The sequence below is a fragment of the Chrysochloris asiatica genome, unplaced genomic scaffold (genome assembly GCF_000296735.1).
Source record: "Chrysochloris asiatica unplaced genomic scaffold, ChrAsi1.0 scaffold00023, whole genome shotgun sequence".
NCBI classification, from domain to species: Eukaryota; Metazoa; Chordata; class Mammalia; order Afrosoricida; family Chrysochloridae; genus Chrysochloris; species Chrysochloris asiatica.
In genome coordinates, this window is record NW_006408541.1 from 1,254,051 (window position 1) to 1,274,536 (window position 20,486).

Sequence of the window (20,486 nt, forward strand, 5' to 3'; positions counted from 1 at the left end):
TAGTCCTAAGGAAGAGAAACAAAACTGAAAACAAATGTGCACAGGTGCCACATCGACAAGTGTTTAAGTTGGCAGGTGAGTGGTTCCAACATACGGAGAGAACTCCCTAGCCACCAACACCCTCAGACACATAAATCCCATGGTGCCATGTAGGGTCATAGGTCATGGGCTGCTGGTAACTGGTGTCCAGGAGTCTCTTAGGAGACTTGCCTCTTATTTTCTAGATCGTTCTGAGGGACAGAGTGTGTAGTGGTCAAGAGTAGACTTCAGCTACCTGGATTTGATGCCCATCTTCCCTCTAATGTCCATTGGGCAAGGCATTCCGGCCTAACCCTCTGTTCACTCCTTGGCAAAATGGCAGAACACAGGTATGATGGCAGAATGGCAGGGCCTAGCTCACTGGGGTATTGTGAGAGCACGTTGCATGAAAGGCATATTGAACGCATTTTGGTATATGGCATGAAGTAGGGATCCAGTTGTTATTAAGTGCCATCAAGTCGGTTGACTCATAGCGACCCAGTATAGGGTATCCAAGCAGCGGCTGGTGAGCTTGAACTACCAACCTTGTGGCTCAAACTGACTTTCCAGTCAGCTGGGTAACTGTGAGGTCTAGCTTTCTCTAAAACAACACAAAACCTATGTGGGCTTCAAGCAGCCTAAGTGAGGGGCTGTGGCATTCATTTTTTTCTTGGGATAGCTACTTCATGACCCAGGAATCTGTTCTGATTCTGTTGGACACATGGAGGTTCCAGAATGTCTACGTAGGACAGGCATTTTCCAGGCCACAGGTGACTTGGATTGGTATATGGTGAGTTGGTATTGTAGTTGTCTAATTTTTACATAGTTTGTATATTATAGTTGCTTATTTGGGATGCTTTTAAGACTCATTAGAATTTGTGGACTCAAAATTTCCAACCCCCACCTCCAACTCCCTTTTCTGAGGGCACAGGAGTCCTAGTGTGGCACTGTGGGGGTAAAGCACTAGACCGCGAGGTTGGTTTCAACCACAAGGTCACCGGTTCAAGCTCATCAGCCGCTCCTTGGAAACCCTATATAAGGTCACTGAGTTGAAACCGACTCGAACACCATGTCGAGCTGGAGGCAAGCTGGTGTCTTCACACAGTAGGGACACCACCGGGGGCCTGATCAGACATCACGTCTGTCCTGTGTTCTAACTGGGGCCTCCCATCTGATGGCATGCGCTGGATGTCACCCATTGCTCCACCCCTAATGGTTAAAACGTTTGCTTTAATCTTTTTTTTTTTTTTTTCATTGTGTGAGGTTCCCCATTTCCCCAGATGCTTATTGGCTATTTTGTTGTTTTTTAGTAAAACATATGTTCATACATTTTGCCCATTTTTCAGATTCTTTTTTCAATACTTCAGCTTTGTTGTGGGAATCACCATTTGTTATACTTTTCATCTTCACAGTTTTTTTTTTTTAACGTGCTTTTAACTTTCGTAGTCATTTCCCAAAGTGTAGACCTTTATGGCTTTTGGATCATTTTAGACTTTCTGTAAATCAAGACTGTAATTGTAATGATAACCACTAGTTTTCAAGGACTTTTAAATTTTTAATGTGACTGGTCCATACTGAATTCATTTTGGTGTATGGAATGAGGTAGGGATCAAACTTGAAAATTTCCCGAATGGTTAGTGAGTTGTTTCAACACCATTTGCATCATGATTTGAAATGCAATGTATTACTAAGGCAGACACACAACCGAGAGTTCAGTGTGGTAATTAATGAAAGAGCTATTGGATAGGGCAGCAACTATCAAAATGTAGAATTCTTTGACTGGGGTATAGTGGTTTACTCTGGGGTAAAGAACTGGGAGGAAGAACAAAGGGTGGATTTTTCTATTTGTAAATTGTTAAGAAATCCAAAAGAGGATGTCAACAAAAGCATAGGTTGGCAAGATTTTACACGCAACTTTGAGGCCTGGGGCCTTCCATCTTTCTGAGGCAGTGAGTAAGAACCAAGTTAAAATCACGGATAATGGGAGTTTGCGGGAAGTCGCAAATAATTCACGAGAGTCAGATCTTTTGCCCACATTTAATTTTTTATTATGATTTTTTTAATGCTGCACAAAACAATATTTATTTCATTTATTTATGTTTGCTGCTTTTATTTTATTTATTGAAAGTAAGAGGGAACTTTTGTGGCCTTTTTTAATTTTTTTTTTTTGTAGGCCTGCCTTAAGCTTTCTAAATTTGGAACATTTAAGCAAGCTGAAAAGGAAAGAGGGGTTTCGCAAAATCACTCGGGGGAAGGGAAAGTTTGCTTTGCTAACCATGCCCTATGGTGGGTGGTTAACTGCTTGTAGAATTATGCGTTACTTGTAATTAATTGTGCTTAAGGCTTTAATTAAACCTCAGGTTCCCTTCTTACAGCAGCTCGTACTGACGAAGATGCATGCGCTGGATGATGTCACGGCAGTCGTTGAACACGCGGCGAATGTTCTCGGTGTCCACAGCGCAAGTGAAGTGGGGGTAGCAGTAATGGCGCCCATCTCCGCTGGCAGTGCTGATTCTCTGTGGACACAGACAGAGGGGACACCAGTGACACACTGCACGAAGGTCCCTGCCGGCAGTGTGGACATCTACCAAGGGCAGCTGAAGACCAGCTCTTAAAGTCCCATTAAAAAACAAAGCCAGATAAATGGGCTTCATGTGAGGTGTTCGGGGAAAAAGAACTCAAGAACTCGCTGGCTTAGTCCTCAACCTTAGAATGAATTCCATTTACACCCATAAGAAAGATAAAAAGAAGGTTCTGCAGGTGGGCGGGACTCACCAGAAATTCGTCGCGGATGAAGTACTTGGCCCGGGTCACGCGTGGGTCCTCTCCGGGCTCAGGAGTAGCTATGAGGAAAATATTTCATTATTTCACATTACTACTACAGGAGAGAAGAGCCGAGCTAAGGTGTGAATGTCACTTAACTTCTCTAACTCTGCTGTCTTCAAGTGGTCACTGGGGGAAATAGGTTTGGCCTTTCTTCTCCCCTCAGCTATGCAACGACCAAGAACATAAAGTCTACGGCTCGAACTGCTAAACTTAAACGTGCTCTGATCCACTACATACGTACCATCCTCGGGAGTAGTGTAGCGAGCAAATTCTGGAAAGTAGTCCTCAATCTTGGATTTCCCAGCCAGGACTTTCTCAGCGAGCAGGTCTTGCTTGTTGAGGAACAGAATCACAGAGATGGTGCGCAGCCATCTGAAAAGGGAGGAAGCAAAGTTTACTCTCTGGAGAAGAGAGAGCATGCCTTTCATGCAGGGAGCCCGAAATGCTCACACCACAGCCCACGAGCGGAGCCGCAAGGCCAGGAGCAGGGCTAAATTGGGTTCGCTCAAGGGGGTAACCGGGACCACCCTACAGACCTGTTGTTCCAGATGCTCTTGAAGAGGTTCAGAGCCTCCTGCAGACGGTTGGTCTGATTGTCCTCCCGGATGACCATGTTGTAGCTGCTGCTGGCCACCACGAAGATGATGGCAGTCACATCTTAGCCACAAGGAGACAAAGAAGCAATGAATGTGAGAAGATAGCAGAGAGGGTGAAATGGAGAAGAGCAAAATGCCCTTAAAGGAGAAGTTTCCGTACCATTGAAGCATTGGATCCACTTGCGGCGTTCATCACGCTGGCCGCCCACATCGAACATGCTGGAGGAGAGGGACAACACTTGGTCATCTCAAAGGGCTGACCACTGGTTCATCACTCTACCAGTCAGAGACAACATCAAGGAACAGAAAACTCAGTTTTTTAAATATTCACTCACTGGAAGTTGACCTTGTCCACCTGGAACTTGGTCTCAAAGATTCCAGAAGTCAGGACGCGGCAACGAAGCAGATCCTAAAGGGAAATTTACACTTAAGAGATGTCGAAACTGCCGTCTTGGGCAAAAAACACAAAGAACCTCAAGTTCTTTTTGGGTTGTAAAGAGGTTCCTGTACCTGGTCACTTGGCACGTAGTCGGCCTGCTTGATGACATCGATTTTGTCCAGGAAGCTGGTAGGAGAAGAAACGTGGGTGTTTACATTAATCTGCCAACTACTTGTGTCTCTACAAAGACATGCTGAACAAAGGTGATTGTCCCCAGTGATGGAGAATTAAGTCAAGGGGGACTTGGCTTGGGTCAACATGTATGCCCCAAAGCTTATGCAGCAAACAGAATTTTAAGATAAACAAGTCTAAGAATGCATTTGATGAATACGGTACTTCAAACTGAGATTTAAAAAGGAGGGAGGAGGAGGAAAAAGGGTTGTAGGAATTTGAAAACAGCATCTAGGAATCAGGAGACTCGAGATGTCTACACAACATTCTATCAGCTCTTGGGATGGCTCAACCATCATGGGGGGCTATGCGCAGACTTGTCCTCAACTGGAAAAGTTGGTTTTGTGCATCCAACCAGCAGAAGGCCTAAGGCAGGCCTATCAGATTTTAGTGCCCTTTGATTAATGATTGACCATTTTAATTAAAAAAAAAAAAATTGTTTGGCTTTGGCAAAAATGGCAAGGTATACATCTCCGACGTCATTCTTGTTTTATAGGGGGCAATGGAGAAGGGGTTCACTTAAATGGAAACAACTCCTCCAACCCCCAAGTACTAACGCAAATGAGGCGGTTTTTAGCTACTCCAGATAGTAAACTTTAAATGAATAAGAAACAAAAACAAAACCACCAGACACCTCACAGCGGTGTGGTTACACGGACACGGAGCAGAGGGGGTGACTAAACTGTAAGCTCACCCATCGCTCTTGGAGGAAAACCATTTCCTCTACGGCAGGCACTTTTCTTGAAGCAGAAAAAAAACAATGCTCTTTTTCGTGGCTTGACTAGACATAGTCAGGAAAGTTCACCTTTTAAAGACTGGGGTAGTTTCATGACTTTGGAAAACTGATCGCAGAACTCATTTTTCTCTAGGGTGAGGTGGGTGGGTGGGATTGTTTTAAAAGTTGGCTAATTATAAAAAAGAGATTTTCTTCCAAAGGGAGAAAAGTCTATTTAAAGAAACTATAAGTTTTTTGTCGTGTCCCCCCCCCTCCGACTCCTTCCTTTTCGCCAGTTCAGAGTTACTCTGGCTTAGAGGATACACGAACTTGCCCAATCGGTCTTACATTACAGCACCCGGCCAGAAATAGCTCCCCAGCCGCCCGGGCCTGCAACTCGGTCGCCCTGACAACAGAACCACAGTTCTATAAATAGACCATCAGCACCAAATCTTGTGAGAGAGACATCTGGAGTGGGGCCAGCCAAACCCCAGCTCCACAAATAAAAACAGGCAGCTAAAGACACCAGCCAGGTACCAGGACCTCACCTTTACCAGGAAGGCAGCTCCACCCTGAGGGACTGGTCACTGTATACAATGGGCTGTTACAACCATCCAGCCGGGGAGACATTTTAAAACTTTTGAACCGCCTTGTTCTCCCTCTCTCTCTTTTTAGAGTTTCCTTAAAACTTTCCACAATCTGTGCAAATGTCGCCGTGGTTAAGATAAAGGGCGGGTAGGGGAGAGGGGGAAGTCATGTATTGTTGCTTTGAAAAACTTTTCAATGGTGTGAGGATAAAAAAATACAAAACCAAACCCCAAACCCTGGCTCTACAACTCTCTGAAGATTGAACATCATCTGCAACTACTACCCCAGCATTCAAAACTGGAATGGCTGGCCCTTCCTAATCTTGTACCTGTTCTTAACTTCTGACTTGGATCCAACACACAAAACACAAACAATTCCAGGATTTCCATTTGTTTTGCGTTACTATAATTAGCGCTTCCAGCTTTTAGTTCAAACTCCGTAGAAAATCTGGGACTTTGTGGAAGAAGGGGTGGGGGTGAGTGTGTGGGGGGTGGGGGGGTATCACACAGATAGGCCAAGATGGACCCCCACCCCCAAAACCATATAAATGTACTTGCGGGTTAAACCCTGGAATCTCTATGTATGTAACCAATGGAGAGTTGCAGATGATCTTCCAAGGGGAAAGGTCAACTAGGGAAAAGATAAATGGATCATTGCACAGACCCTGACAAAAACTGGGAGACAGTTAAGAGAACTCCAGGTTTTGTTTGCTAATTGACTCTTTCCTCCTCCCTTGACTTATTAGTCAACTGATTTTCACCCAAAGGTCGGTCTTCAGGCTTGGGGGAACTAAGTCACTCCTGCATGTCAGTCTGGTGTCTTGGTCCTAATTAGATAATTCTTCCTACTTACCGAAGCAGCTGAAACATCACTGATCCCTGCTTGTCCCCGTCTCCCAAATCACAGAAGCCACCCCTACACCTATGTGTCTGAGATATTTCCATATTTTATGTGCAGCTATAGCAGCAGCCGACGATGCTTTTTTACGGCTTTTATAATCCTGACCACCATATGCTTGCCATGTCGTAGACAGGATGAGAAGGGTCGTAAAACATTTAAAAGGTAACTTTCCAGATGTGTGGTCTGCATCCAGTGGAAAAGACGGGAAGGGGGCTGGGGACAGCAAATGGGACCAGGAGAAGGGAAGGGTCCCGTGGGGAAGGAAGTGGGGTGTTTTAGACAGAGCAGTGCCAGCATCAAACAGAGGTCACCATAAAATCTGCTTTCCAACGTCCCTCCTCTTCCACCCAAAGACCCTCTCATTCATCTTCTTTCTGAATGTGGATGCTACAAGGGGCCAGTGCTTGAACACGTTTCACCTAGGACTAATCTGCAGCTCAGGGGTCACAAGGAAGATGACTCTTAAAGGGGGGAAGGGCAGAAGTCGAAAGCTTGGTGGAAGAGGGATATGCAGAAGGGCCGGGCCAGGTGTGCCCACCTCTGTAATGGGCTCTGCAGACAATAGCAGGATGGATATTTGAGCCATTTAAAGTGATAAACTCATCAACTTAAATCAGCTCACACTGGGCTAGGTGTTGGAAAAGATGAGAGATTGATTGTCGGGGGAGGGGGCCTAAGAAGAAAGATGCTCAAAAGCTCCTGTTTTCTTTCCAGAAAACATGAGGCGTGACCACACTCGGAAAGTCAGTGGGTTTGTGTGATTATCTAAGTATCATCTTCTTGATTTTTTACTCCTCCTGGGAAGAAGACTAATCTCGACCTGCCTGCTCATCCAAGAGGGTTGTTCCCAGGGCAGACTCATGCTCCCTACATAAATCTGTAAACTTTCTAGGAGGCCTTCAAGTTCTCCACAAAACCTTTCAGAGGGTCATTGGTGGCATTCAGAGTTCACGACCACTTACCAACCCTGAAGTGACGCCTGGTGTGAATGAACAAAGAAGCCTACGAGACAGGGTTCAAAAGTCCAGAGAACACAAAGCCCAACTCTGTCCAGATGAACACCATCTAGTAACTCTGCACTAAGGAAGCCAGACACTCACCTGACAGCAGAAACTACAATTAGTGACAAAAGAGAGGGGCCGAGTTTTGTCCTCACTGTTCCTCTACGTTGTTTACCAACGACAGCAATGGAAACTAATCATTTTTACGCTACCTCATGTGTGATAAGAGTGGCCCAATCCTCACTGAAAGTTTGGAGGTCAATGCAATTAATTCCTTCAGGCTAATTAATTATGAATGGGACTTTACTGCAAGTAATTATCCTTTTACTCTAACAGGCATTAATTGTTTATATAAAAACTACTGCCACTGCACTAAAAAGTGCAATTATGGGCTTTATAAAACAAATGAATCAGACTAGAACTTTCTAACTGCAGGTGGGAAAAACTGGTTGGCTTCTATGAAGACAGAACTCATTTGCAAATAACTTGAAAAGCCAAGTGTGGAGGGAGTCAGTCTTTGGCACCATTTCTGCTCTGTGGGCCTGCTGGGGAAGTTGGGGGGGGGGGAAACGGGGGGGTTGGGGGGACGGGGGGACTTACTACTGAGCACAATCGATGAGCTGGTACTCATTGGCACGTTCGTAGCAGGCACGCACCCCTTCATCCTCCCAGAGAGCTTTGGCATGCTCGTAGAATTCCTGAAAGGGACAAAGACAGGACATTAAAGAAACATGGGTACTCACATCACATCCACGGGGACTCTGTGAATGGATCCCATGATGTGATCGATACTCACTCTGACATTAAAGTGGGGGCCAAACAGATGAAAGGTACTATTACTATGAACTATTGGGTTTGGGTGGGTTTCGTTCTCTGCACTTTACTGAGGGAGGGGGCAGTAAACTCCAGAACAATTCTGCATCTTCACAGAATTGTCTGCGTCGGAAGCACACACTAGTCTGTGTTAGGAGGACACGTCAATGGGTGATTCAGTGCTGAGAAGACAAGAGACTTCGTTTGCTAAGATGTTCTGGGACAAAGATGTCCTTCTAGGAAATTCTGAATTTTACCAGAAAATCTGATGGGGAATTGCTGGCAGTTCTGTGCGTCTGCCCTTTAGACAAGGGTGGCCAAAGGAAGAGACAAAGTCACCACTGGCATCCAAGTTGTTTCAGATGACAACAAGAGATGGCATAAACATATTTAAAACATTCTATGTGGGGACAATCTTCTCTTCCAAAGGAAGGGAGGAAAGAGGTTTTTCTCCAGTGTGAATTCAGCAGTACGACAAAAAATGATGCAAAATGGAAGGGGACATTCTCAGGGAAATGCTAATTTCTGCCATTCTGTGGTGTAAATGTTGGGACATGCATGCATTTCTGTCCACAAGGGTCTGGGTCTCTGTAATAAGACATGTAGGTTTACATGTACTGGTCTCAGTTTTGCTTGGCAATAATGAATCAATACCAGCAAGGTTAAAAGAAGTTTTGGGGGTAGAAATTCTAAGTAGCTTGGGACATAAAGCTCGAATTTTGGTAAAACTGACAAAAGGTAATTACTATTCAGGTGCGTTTTCAACAGACTGCCATTTTCTCTTCTATTCTGAATACGGGATCAGAGCTCATCCAAAGTCATTAGGCTGCACACCGGGGTTACTGCTAAAGCTTCCCCACACAAATGCTGGTAAATGTGTACCTACTCATCTACTAGGGGGCACAGCAGTTTTCGTGCCCACTGTTGCAGCCAAACTCATTGAAAATGGGCAAATTCCCACGAAAGTTGAACAAAAGGCAACAATAACTCATTGTTTTCGCTGCAGACAAGTCTCTTCCTCTGGGGCCTTGTAAAGGCGAACAACTTTACATCTTATTTCCCAGTATTCTTATAAACTATTGTCCCCCATGAAGGGGCCAAAACATATATTCTCGAACATGGACATAGTTTATGTTCCTCAAGTTTTTATGCAGCAGATAATCACTGTAAACCACGTCATGCTCAGCAGCCTGAGGGTGCAGAGCAGCAGCGTTCCCTCCACGTTCCATTCCTACAGCTTACCTTGTGAGTTACTATGGAGTTGAGAGCTTACAATTACAATTACAATTACTTGTTGGTAGGTAATTTGTTAGGAAGAAGACTGTCTCCCATCTAGGAATCTCAGAACTGGTCCTTCACCTAGATCTCATTAAAGGCGCCGTGTTCACCGTGGTGGCACGATGGGGATTAATTAAGCCCACCTCAGCTCATGTTTTTCTCCTGTCATAAAAAAATTTACCATCTAATAAAGTGAGAACTGTGGCACTGAAGTGAGATGCTGACTTGGGATGGGTGAGCTAGGATTTACAAGTAGTAATAGGATTTTGCTCACCTCTCATGGATCGGTCTAATGATTCACGTCGTAAACACCCAGAGTATGGAACTAAACCTTTCCTATGCATTCATGTGGTTTGGACACATGTGTAAATGTCACTGATGGTCCCACATGACACAAAAGTGACTGGTGAGCAGGGCTCTGGCCCAGCTCCTACATCACCTGTGTGTCTACCTGCTACGTGCATCAGGTGAGTGGGGCTCAGGTAACCAAATGCAAGGTCTTAGCTTACGGGAGGGAAATCAAAGTCCGGCACGTTCATCACGCTGAGAATGTAGTCCACTCTGAACTGGTTCTCAGGGTTGGCCAGTTCCACTGGAGGGACCAGGTTGCTCATGGCAGCCACGATGGTCTGAAAATGATTGAGTAAAGAGTCAGCAAGAGAACCCGTCTGAAGAGGAGGTTACACAATAAAAGGAGAGAGCGGAGCACATACTTCAATGGCCTCTTTCAGGTTGTTTTTGATGTCCTGCACTTTGGTGGCCTTCTCACTACAGCGGGATTAAAAAGAAGAGAAACTCATATTGCACCCCATTGAAACAAAGGGTCTCATCAGTCAAGATACACCAATGGAAAGCACAGTATTCTGTTCAAGAGGTGTGTGGTGGAGGCACCTGCATAAAGACAGCTTGAAACGGCTCCCCCCCCCCCAACCACCCCAACGTGTCCTGGAGGCACGCCCAACTTGGGGGGTGGGGAGGGAAGGCTGGCTAATTGGCAATGAGACCATGAATCCGTTACTGTACCATAAGTTGGACTTGGTTTATTGTAGTCTTTCCAAATGTGGTTCCATTTGTTTGAAACTCCACAATACATAAGCAACATTCCCTAAAAGGTTTCTGTGAGCCCTTACTGATGCCTCGTATGTTTGGGGTGGGGGACGGGTCAGGGGTCACTGGGCGGGGGAAGAGTTTCAGGTAGGAGAACGAGTAAATGCAGGTGTGGCTGATGTTGAAGAACTACTTAACGAAGCGATCTCCATTGCAACAGCAGTGTCGTTTGGACTGCACAGGTGGGCGCTGTTCTGGGCTCTGCAGATGAGCAAAACCCTAACACTGCTTGTTGGTGATCTTCATGTGGACTGTGCCCTCAGTGTGAAGGAGGGTAAACTGAGTCTGTCCCCAGAAACCTTTGGGGTCTGGACCTCAGGCTTTAGTGGGGCCCAGGGAGAGAAAGGGGGGGGGGCCTGTGAGGTAGATGTTGAAGATTTCGTTAATTGTGGTTTAAATTGGGGGTACAGGAAGGCTCATGTGTTTAACAGGGAGCAAATGATCATTAAGTCACTGATTCGAGTGAAGGCCATACCCTTTAATTTCTGGGACCCCCTAATCCCATGTGAATTTGGGTCAGAGACTATATTAACCTGGGTACTGACAATGTGGCTTTCAGGGCACAAGGCCAGGAAGAACTCTGAAGTGTTTGAAGGGGTCAAGAGAGATCCTTTGGTTTGGGGGGTCTGTATCTTGTGACTTCCACTGTGCCAGACACCTCCGATGTATTAGGCCTGGGGAGCTGGACAGTAGAGGGGGGACATGGAGGCACAGAGATGAAGTGTCACCTCAGAGGCAGAGATGGGGAGGGTAGAGTTGATTTGTTTGCTGTTACTTTGCTTTTACATCTGTGATTCACAAGATCTGAAGCACCCACTGATCACTGCACCCAGTTAGCCTTAGAAATGACAGACGTTAGTGTGGAGACACAGGGGGTCAGAGAGCAGTGTCCCCACAATGGGTCAATGATGAGGGGTTAGTGCCTGATTCTCAGAACATTAGGCAGACTGTTAAGGGGTGGAACTTGCTCAAAGACCCTACCCTTCCTCCTTTTCCTAGGGTCCAGCCTAAGAGGATGGTCTTCCTTTCCTGGAATGAGGGATGAGGTGGGGTTCAGAAGTTACCTTCCTCAGAAGGTACATGGGGGGGGGGGGGGGGGGAAGAAAAAGTAGGGGGCAGGTACCATGACCACTTACATAAAGTGCCCTGTCTAGAGACAAAAAGGGTAAGGAGGTGTTTGCCTGCAATTGGGGTGTGGCATTTCCACATACACCAAAGCTCATCTCTGGCCCCCAGACCCACCAGGCAACTGTCTTGATTTTAAGCAGACTGAGGGAGTCCCTCTCCATGGGCTTGCTGTACCCTGTACAAACTGATCAAAAAACTGATCTTCAGAAGGGGGTTAAAAGTCTAAGATCAGTGATTCAGACTTGAAGATTAAAAAAGACAGGTGTCAGGTGGTCCCTCAAGTTCACTGGATGAATAGGAGTTTACCTAAAGCCCCAGGGCCAAATCCATTCCCATTCATTAAACACAGGTTCCATTTCCTGGGGAATGTAATCCATTAACTTCTGGTGTGAAAAGGTCCCTCAGCAGTAAAATCAGGATGTGGCCCCCACACAGGCGCAAAATGCCCACATCTTGACAGAGCCGGGGGCAAAGTGTTACTACAAACGATGTTTCCTCACTCCGTCTGATATTTTGGTCTAAGTAGTAGTGTGATCATTGGAAAACTTCCAGCCTTAAATATGGATATTTTGAGAACGTGTTCTGTATTCCTCTATGTATCTGAATAGGTGTGGGAGTACCTCAAGCTCAAAAATAGAAGTCTGGAATCTAATTCGGGTGTGTAATACTAAAACATAAAATTCTTCCATTGAAGCAATTACTGTGTAGATGGGGATAATATACCGGGGCTGGCAGGTTTATCATCATTTTTACTATGGCTTAATCAATTTAAGATCAAGTTGTGAAATTCAGAGCAAATGTCTTCGTGTCTCGAAACTATTTAACAAAAACAAAGTATACATCAATGGCTAGAATTCGGAATGCCTTAAAAACAAAACCTGGGGGCTGGTTTTTCGAGCTTATAAGCTACTCTACTTCCCCCCCCCCAATTCTCGCCTCCATGTATTTGCAAATTAGTGGGGTCATGTTTTAAGTGCTCAACCCTCAAGCCCATCATCTACTAAGCATCTGGGAAAGGTGATGTGGGTTTTGTGGGCTCTACGGTTCATCTCTGTGCTTTTGTAGGAAGAGAAAGACAGATAAAAGACAGAAGACAGACGCAAGATACAGGGAATGCTGAGACATGCAGAGTTTTTATTGATCTTGTTAAGCTGCTAATACTGAATATTTAGCTGGAGAACAGAGCTGGGAAAGAGTTTGCAAGCAGGGTTATTATTAGTGGGTTTGGGTAGGTGGGCACAACATCGAGGACACAGCAGGCTGCTCAGTACAGAATGTCTAACTGTCTCAAAAAGCCAACTTGTGGTACAGTAGCCTTTGACCACTGCCATTTTATGCAGGTGACTGCATCTGGGATTGTGGTTACATAGTGTTGTCAATCAAAGATCTCAAATCACTTTTTTTTTTTTTTTTTTTGGGATTGCCCGATCCAGTTATCACAAAAGCTCAGGTGGCTGGGCCCCATCCATCCCCCTCCCCGCCACACACACACACAACAGAATTGTATTCTTAATAGAAGTTCCTAAGGATGGAGCAATTCCAGCATGCAAATTGTGATCGGACATAGCTGGGTGAGACAGTGTAGCCATCATCTAGAAATAATGGTCTCTAAAAGAAACAGATGAACAGACACGTGTCAGTTACTTCGTCCCAACCCCAACATTGTTTGCCCCTCCCTTCCCTAGCCAAAGCAGCTCTGGGAATTGATCTAGGCTAGGGCCATTGGCTCCTTGTATTTCATTTTCATGAATAGCTGCCCCATCAAGTGCATGCTGAATCTGCAAGCTGGACTGCCTAGCATGCGTGCGTGCATGCGTGCGTGCGTGTGTGTGTCTGTGTGTATGCAGGAAGTGAAAGAAAACAAGAGGATGCGGAATTGAGGTGGGGAGCAAGTCAGGGAGGCCACTGCTCTGCTCATCTCCTTGTCCACTAGCTAACGATGCCTTGGATAAAAATCAATGTGTTTTAAAAGAACCAAGGCTTTTGGAGAGATGTCTTAAAATCCATGTCCTTCAAGGTACCAAGGTGTTCTTATACCCTCCCAAATACAGAGCTGCAAGGCACTGTAGAATTTAATAGCAGGTGAAAATTGATCTCAAAGGGGGTCTGAGATTTTAAAATCAGACCAACCACTAGGTTGATGGAATTGACAAGATAGCTTTAGAGTAGCTGATTCAAAAGATAAACGGGAGACTGGGGACAGGGACAGAAAAATAATATGGTTTTAACATCAACCCACGTAACTCTAAACTGGTAAGTCTAACGCTTGAAATCTGAAATGTACCCCCCTCCACCAGGGTCTACGTATTCTGCAAGCATGGCCAAAAAAATAAACCATATTTTACACTTGCTCCAAAAAGTGAGATTTGTGTGTCATGTAAAAACAGATCATTCCATGGGGTTGTTGTGTCACTTAGTGATTATGCCTGCCTAAGATCCCTGCCCTTGGACTCCCAGTATGATCTTCATGTTTGTTTTGTTGGATTAAACAATTTTTTTTCTTTTTTTGAATGTGCCTACCCATCGCTGTTGCTCCTTGCAGCCTGCGGGTCCTCTTCGCCGCCCCTTTTAAAGAGAGATTGAAAGCTCACCTATCTGCAAGGCACCGTCATTTCCAAAAATAAAATGAAAATAAAAAACCCCACAGCCTCTCTACCTTCCTAAGCATGTGGCAACAACCCGCGCCGCCACCGCCCTCCCGCTAACCCTTAGGTCGCCTTTCTGGCTAAATGGGACTCTGTCTCCTGAGTCTAAGAGCCGTAGAGGGAAATCCCGTGCACCTCTGCTGCGGTATTAACGGAGACCTCTGGAGACTGGTCGGATACAGAGGGACAGATAATTATTTTCTCCAGCTTCCAGTAAACGTACACGCTTTAGGGAGTTACGGCAGTGATTCACTGTACTGGTCTTTAGAGGCCAGGGCCATGTACCGGGCTCCTAACTCTTTACAAGATGTGTCATCAGAACCAGAGGGGCACGTGACTGGGTGGGAAAGGAATGGTGGCCAGTGAGTTCTTGGTGCAGAATTAATGATGTCTCTCCTTGCACTTGGGGAATCCCATTTAATGTGTTTTTTGTCAGTGATGGTCTCCTCCCACCACCATATTGGACTATGAGGCAGACCCCCATTTTCTAAAAAGTACCAAGTACCCCAATACCCACAAAATAACAAAACCTCGTCTTCACAAATAGTAGGCATTCCTCCTGCAAGGTAGGATGGGTGGGTAGGACGGCTAAACCCCCTTCTCTGCGATTTTGTAACGGAAGAGCTTGGCTGAACCAGTGTTAATGGTGTGTGTTTTTTTGTTGTTTTTTTCCCTTGCACTAAATGTAAGGAAGAGAGCTAGCTCAGAGTCAGAAAAATCCACGTTCGACCTCTGGATTTCTGAAGGTCAAATTAATATTACATGTTACTCTAGAAATGCAGTCGGCACGGCAGCCCGCGGGTAAGTGAAGGCCAATTTCTGAGCGCAGCCTAGCTCTAACAAAGCACACATTTAGAGCAGCCAAGAGGCCAGGTCCCACAGCCCAGAACACCCTCAGACGGACGGATGTCACCATCTCAGGGAACTCCTTGTTTAGGAGGACACGCTTTTGTTGCAATACCGCAGTGAGGAAAAAGAAAAAAAAAAAATCTCAGTCGGACGAGATAAAAATAAAGTGATCAAGGCTCACACGAAGAATTCCCCTGTATGTCATTTTCACAGGCTAAATTTAACATCCCTCGGAGATTACCTATGGCTTCCTTACAAAGCAAGCAGCTGGGGATGTCGCTTCCTCTTTCCAGAAAGAAAAACAGAGAAGAGAGGACCTGCTTTAAATGTCTCGTCTGTTGTGCAGACTGGCTGTGCCCCCTATACAGAAGGGGGCAACTTTTTCTTAAAAAATGAAGGAAAAAAAACAAAAAAAACCCGCAGGGCCATCTGTAGAGTGACCAGGCTTTTAAAGAGTCAATTCTTGGATGTGAGTCTTGTCTCCTTCTCGGACGCAAGGTAAACAGTGGCTGCTGTATCTTTTTAAAAATGCCAGCCATGTCCAGTTTTAATAACAACAGTTACCTAGAGGCCACACATGGCCAAATAATTTATGCAGAACCAGTCTCATTAAGAAGCTCCTATCCGGCACCTGCCAGGGCAAAAAAATCTGTATGAAAATAGCTTTTCCTTTGGGTTTGTTGTTTACCTGACTGATAAAGTCACAGGCGCTTTACTGAGGGTGTGTCAGGAATTAAGAACCTCAGAAACGTTTTGTGACAAATTAAGGTGATCTCTTTAACATCCTATGGGTGTATATTGATGATTCATTGAAAGTCATTCATAAAATCAGTTAAGACAGCCCATCCTCTGTAAGGAACAAGTCTACCCGAATTCAGCACAAATGGTCCTCAATGCTTGAAACGTCCATTTGTACGGCTGACGTCATCGTTTTCTTACCCCTGGTTATTTGATCTCACAGATTCTAGAATTTTCCATTAAGAGCTGCCTTCAGAAGGCAGTTCTTTGGCTTTAGAAGAGGTGAGAAATTTCCCCATGTGCTTGGTGCCTAGTAGGGGCAACGTCTTGTCTGGGGATTTGGTTTGTATTTGGTACCTAACCCAACCAACCAAAGTTGTTTTCACTTTATGGCAACTGACAAGCAGCTGAAGGCATTTTCAACTCAATTCAGGATTAAAAAAGGGAAGGGCTAGTAGCCCTGGCAAACTAGTGCCCTCAGGTGTTAGCTATCTAGTGAGATCAAGTGCTGCCATGCCCGTGAGAACAGGGCAGTCAAGTCTGCCTTTTCCAGATCACATGTGTTATGAGAAAATGACCAGTGGCCCACTGAGGCTTGGGGGTGAAGAGGAAATTCCCTGGTTACACTGAATTCCTCCGGGTTACCTTCTTCATGGCAAGTCCTGCTCATTCCTATGTTTTAGATCTGTAATATAGGTTCTAAAAAAACAAAAACAAAACCCCCACCAATCTTTCTCCTCACTGCAGTACTGTAACAGTGTTGCCTCTCGATGCCTGGAAGGGCTTTTTCAAGGACAAAAATGCCCTTTGACAGGTTAGAAATATCTTATTTCCAGTTTTTCCATCACTGCCATGTGTCCTTTAATTTCTCTGAGGCAAGAGTGTTGAGTTTTTTTTGTTTTTTTTTTTTAAGAGAGAGACAAGGATTTGCCTGTAATGTTAATCTTGGGGGGGAGGGGGGGAAGCAAAAAGCAGATTTGTTAAAGGTGGCTGTCACTTCCAACTTTGTTATGTGGTGATTAATATTACTGAAACAATGTTTCCCTAATTGTGTTAGAGCTCGGCAGTGGTCAGCCATGTTGGGAGAGCAGGTCTGCAGCGGGACCTGGCCGGGGACACTGTCACAGGGCCAAGTGTTGTTGACTGTCCACTGCAACCAAGCGCTGTTTTCCTTGGAAAGGGCCCCATTTGACAACAACATTGGTGCTTAAAATATACATATATTTTGTAATATGTTGCACCAAAGATGAAAAAGAGGTGGGGAGGAGAGACCCTAGCAAGCTCGGCCCAGGGTTTTTAATATGTAGTCGGAACCATACAGGGAGAGCTGGCATGCCAACCCCCAAAACCTACCTAGACTTCCTAAAGGTTAGTAATTACAAAATGTGTTACTGGTTTCTCTGGGCCAGATTTGACACTTACTCTCCATTAAACCCATTAACATGCAGGATCCTCATTTGCTTCACAATGGTGCTTTTACCAGATTCTCCGGCACCTGGAAAATGAAAGTAAGTCTCAGGTTATGAAGGAGGTTTTACAGACTTTGGGCAGGGAGAGGGTTTGCTGCTGCTTGCTTGCTGCTGCTTGCTTTTTCCATAGAAGCGACACACAAACATACACACACACAAAGAGTTGCAATTTTTGACATTTCGACGCAGAGAAAAGGACAGCAACATCCCACCTCTGTGTCTACCTGCAGTATTTCACCATCAGAACAACAAACAAGAATTAAAGGTTTTGCTGGTTTTTCAGGGTTTTTTTTGTTTTTTGTTTTTTTTTTTTAAATTGCGGGATGGCGAAGGAATGACGCAATTTTGTCATGGGGGGGGGCTTAGAAGTTAAAACAGTGAAATGGAATCCTTAGAAATGTGGGCAGTCACTGTTTCAGACACACATGAGGTGGACATGCCACATAATTCGTTGTTTGTCAGCTGTTTCATGGTTAAAATACCCAGGAATCACAAACAATGCCCAGCCTCTACAGTCTCCCCCAGAACATGAACCAATACACCATTTCCCCCCCGCCAAAGATGCTCAGTATGCAGCATCTCCCCCCACAGATTTCCCTCCCCTTGGGTTACTTTAAAAGCCACCCCTAAAACTGCAGTATTACATCTTATCCACACCCCCCACACACACACCCCCAGTATCTAAGATACATTTCTGAGTACAACAACCATGTTGCAGGGGAAAATGGAAGACCTTCAATTATCTGTCATCTTCTTAAAAAACACATTTTAATCTCAAACAGACTGCTTGAGGAAAACCGTATTACCATTAAGCAACCTGCAGCAGCTTTCCTGGGGAGAATAGGGCAGGACTTGAATTGGAAGGACAAATAATCCTGGGAACCACTGAATTGCAAAGACCCCAAACCAATCCCAGCTAAACCAGTAAAAAAGGAACACATGCCCTCCATTTTAAATCACCTTTCATTTGCAAAAATACATTTTATGGGGGGGGACACCCCCACATTTTCACCAAGCAAGAAGGGAGGTTGGTTGTTGCTTTTCTTTTCCCAAGTGCACACTCCATCAAACCATTCCTATGCGTACAGAGTACCCCCCAAACCTGTTTGGACTGCCCCCCTTTTTCCTTTCTTTTGCACTTTGCATTGTTTTGCTGCTCAGATAGCAAGGCATTCCTCCCTCAGCTTGCTTTTTCACAAGGCTGTGACCAAGATGTGTAAAAGCTAACATTAGTTTCCACAAAAACATTGATTTCAAAGCTAACACCCTTTTCTTAATGAGCCTAACACAGGAAATTAAAATAGAAAAAGGCACTATTAGAATGAATTTATAAATAATATCAATCAGGTTCTCCAATGACTTCATTTCATAATGCTCAAATATGTAACATGGTTCACTCAGAGGCAAAAGAGTTCTGTGCCTCAGTTTCCACACAGAAGAGATTAGAGAATTGGGGTGGGGGAAACAGTAACAGCTTTTGTGCTTCTACGTTTTGCTTAATTCTCATATCATTTTATATTGAGGAAAAAGAGGTTTCAGGTATTTATTATTTTTCCTCTTTGGGGGGAGCATTATTTAGTGAGAGATACCACTTAAAAATGCAAATTATGTCTCTGGCATAGGGTTCAATCCCCGTGGTAGAGGTTATTAATCAACTGTGACTGGATTTAGCCATAGAGACTAGAACATACCTCCCCCCCCCCACACACACACAATTATGCAAGGTTGTGTTCAGATTAACAATCTCACTTAAGTGAGAACTTTGTGATAACTGCACAAAAGGTGTTAGAAATTTCAGGTACCATCAGCATTACACTTGACTTAAATCCAAATTCAGACAGCAAGACAGCCTTCATAGGAAGGATTCTAGACTTTTCCAGGTTTGCGCTTTGAAATCAAATTACTATACGCAGATTAATATTTACAGGACAAAATCCAACCTCTAGAAGTTTAATGTAAGACTTCAACATATGCACCATTTCATTATTAAAACTGAAAATTAAAAAAACACCAGAGATTTATTTTTCACTTCATTAATTTTTTTGCTTTGTATACATCTGGACCCAGGAGAACAAAGGCCTGACCCTGACCCGTCCCCCAAAACAGACACCAAACCAAACACCAGCACAAAGGGAATGGGTCTTTTACATTTGATTCATCAAAACCAAGCTGGTTTTGGTTGAAATGTGGATACCAAACTAGGTGTTAACCTAGCAAATTAGTAAATTTAGTCAGCTGGCCAAATTTGCAAGTGAAAATTTCATTCTAATTGTCTGTGTAATTCTCTTGCTAATTTAACTGTTTTTCATATTTCTTTCATTTTCTCGACCAAGTAAAATCTCTAAAGAAAAAAAAAGGGGGGGGAAAGGCTATCATCTCATATTCAACCCCCCCTTTTTTTATTTGCCAAATTAAAAAAACGGCAAAGAAAGAGGAGAAACACCCTAAACAACTAATTTATGTCTATCTCCTTCCACCTGGAAAAAAAAAGTCTTCCTCTGAAAACGCTCTTAATCCCCCTCCCACCTTGCAAAGGACACACACACACACACACAAAACAAAAAACCCCACGCCATTTCCAGACCAAGAAGCCATTTACAGACAAATGTCATTTTCTCAGTTTTCTCTGATTTGCGAATGTCTTTTTTATCCCTTTTTCCCCACAAAGCATTCAATGTGGCAACTAACACAAAATGTGTGTGTGTGGTGTGTGTGTGTGTGTGTGAGCGTGCGCGCGCTACTGGTTGCAAGAAGGGAGCAGCTGGGGGGGGGGCAGCTGCTACAATTAATTATCTTCTTTGCTTTTCAAAAAGCCTGCATATCTGGAAGGGGGAAAAAAGGTCATACTGTAAAAATGACGTGTCATTTGGCTTCACTGGGCACTTTGCGTAGTAACTCTTTTTTTTTTTTTTTTTTGCCTCCCTTCTCTGCTTTTCCTAATTTTCTTTGATTCTCCTTGAGTCCCCCTCCACAGCCCGGCCAGCGCGCACACAGTCCAAAACGCACCGGGGTCGCGCCCAGCGGCCGCCGCACTCCCTCCCCCTCGGGCGCCACGACTCGCCCGCGCCCCCTCCCCCCCACTGCACCACCTTTGCCGCCGCAAGCCCAGCCGAGGGGCTGATGTCACTCGCCCCCCCACTCTCCGCGGTCACTTCCCCCGCCAGAGCCGCCCTCCCTCGGCGCAGTCCCCTGCGGCCCCCTCCCC

The 20,486-nt window shown here is 44.9% G+C and overlaps 1 protein-coding gene across 1 annotated transcript in view; it reads right to left on the reverse strand.

The window, feature by feature from the left end:
* Positions 1–2,044: 2,044 nt before the first annotated feature.
* GNAS (GNAS complex locus) overlaps positions 2,045–20,486 on the reverse strand; it is a 57,255-nt gene continuing 38,813 nt past the window's right edge. Inside the window, exons 2-13 of the mRNA XM_006839304.1 lie at positions 17,235–17,307; positions 14,101–14,145; positions 10,059–10,113; positions 9,855–9,974; positions 7,855–7,952; positions 3,951–4,005; positions 3,776–3,849; positions 3,601–3,659; positions 3,381–3,501; positions 3,086–3,216; positions 2,794–2,861; positions 2,045–2,534 (exon numbers count right to left, since the gene is read on the reverse strand). Of these exons, the coding sequence (XP_006839367.1) occupies positions 2,388–2,534; positions 2,794–2,861; positions 3,086–3,216; positions 3,381–3,501; positions 3,601–3,659; positions 3,776–3,849; positions 3,951–4,005; positions 7,855–7,952; positions 9,855–9,974; positions 10,059–10,113; positions 14,101–14,145; positions 17,235–17,307 (1,046 nt within the window). The 3' untranslated portion in view covers positions 2,045–2,387. The remainder of the gene's footprint in view (positions 2,535–2,793; positions 2,862–3,085; positions 3,217–3,380; positions 3,502–3,600; positions 3,660–3,775; positions 3,850–3,950; positions 4,006–7,854; positions 7,953–9,854; positions 9,975–10,058; positions 10,114–14,100; positions 14,146–17,234; positions 17,308–20,486) is intronic.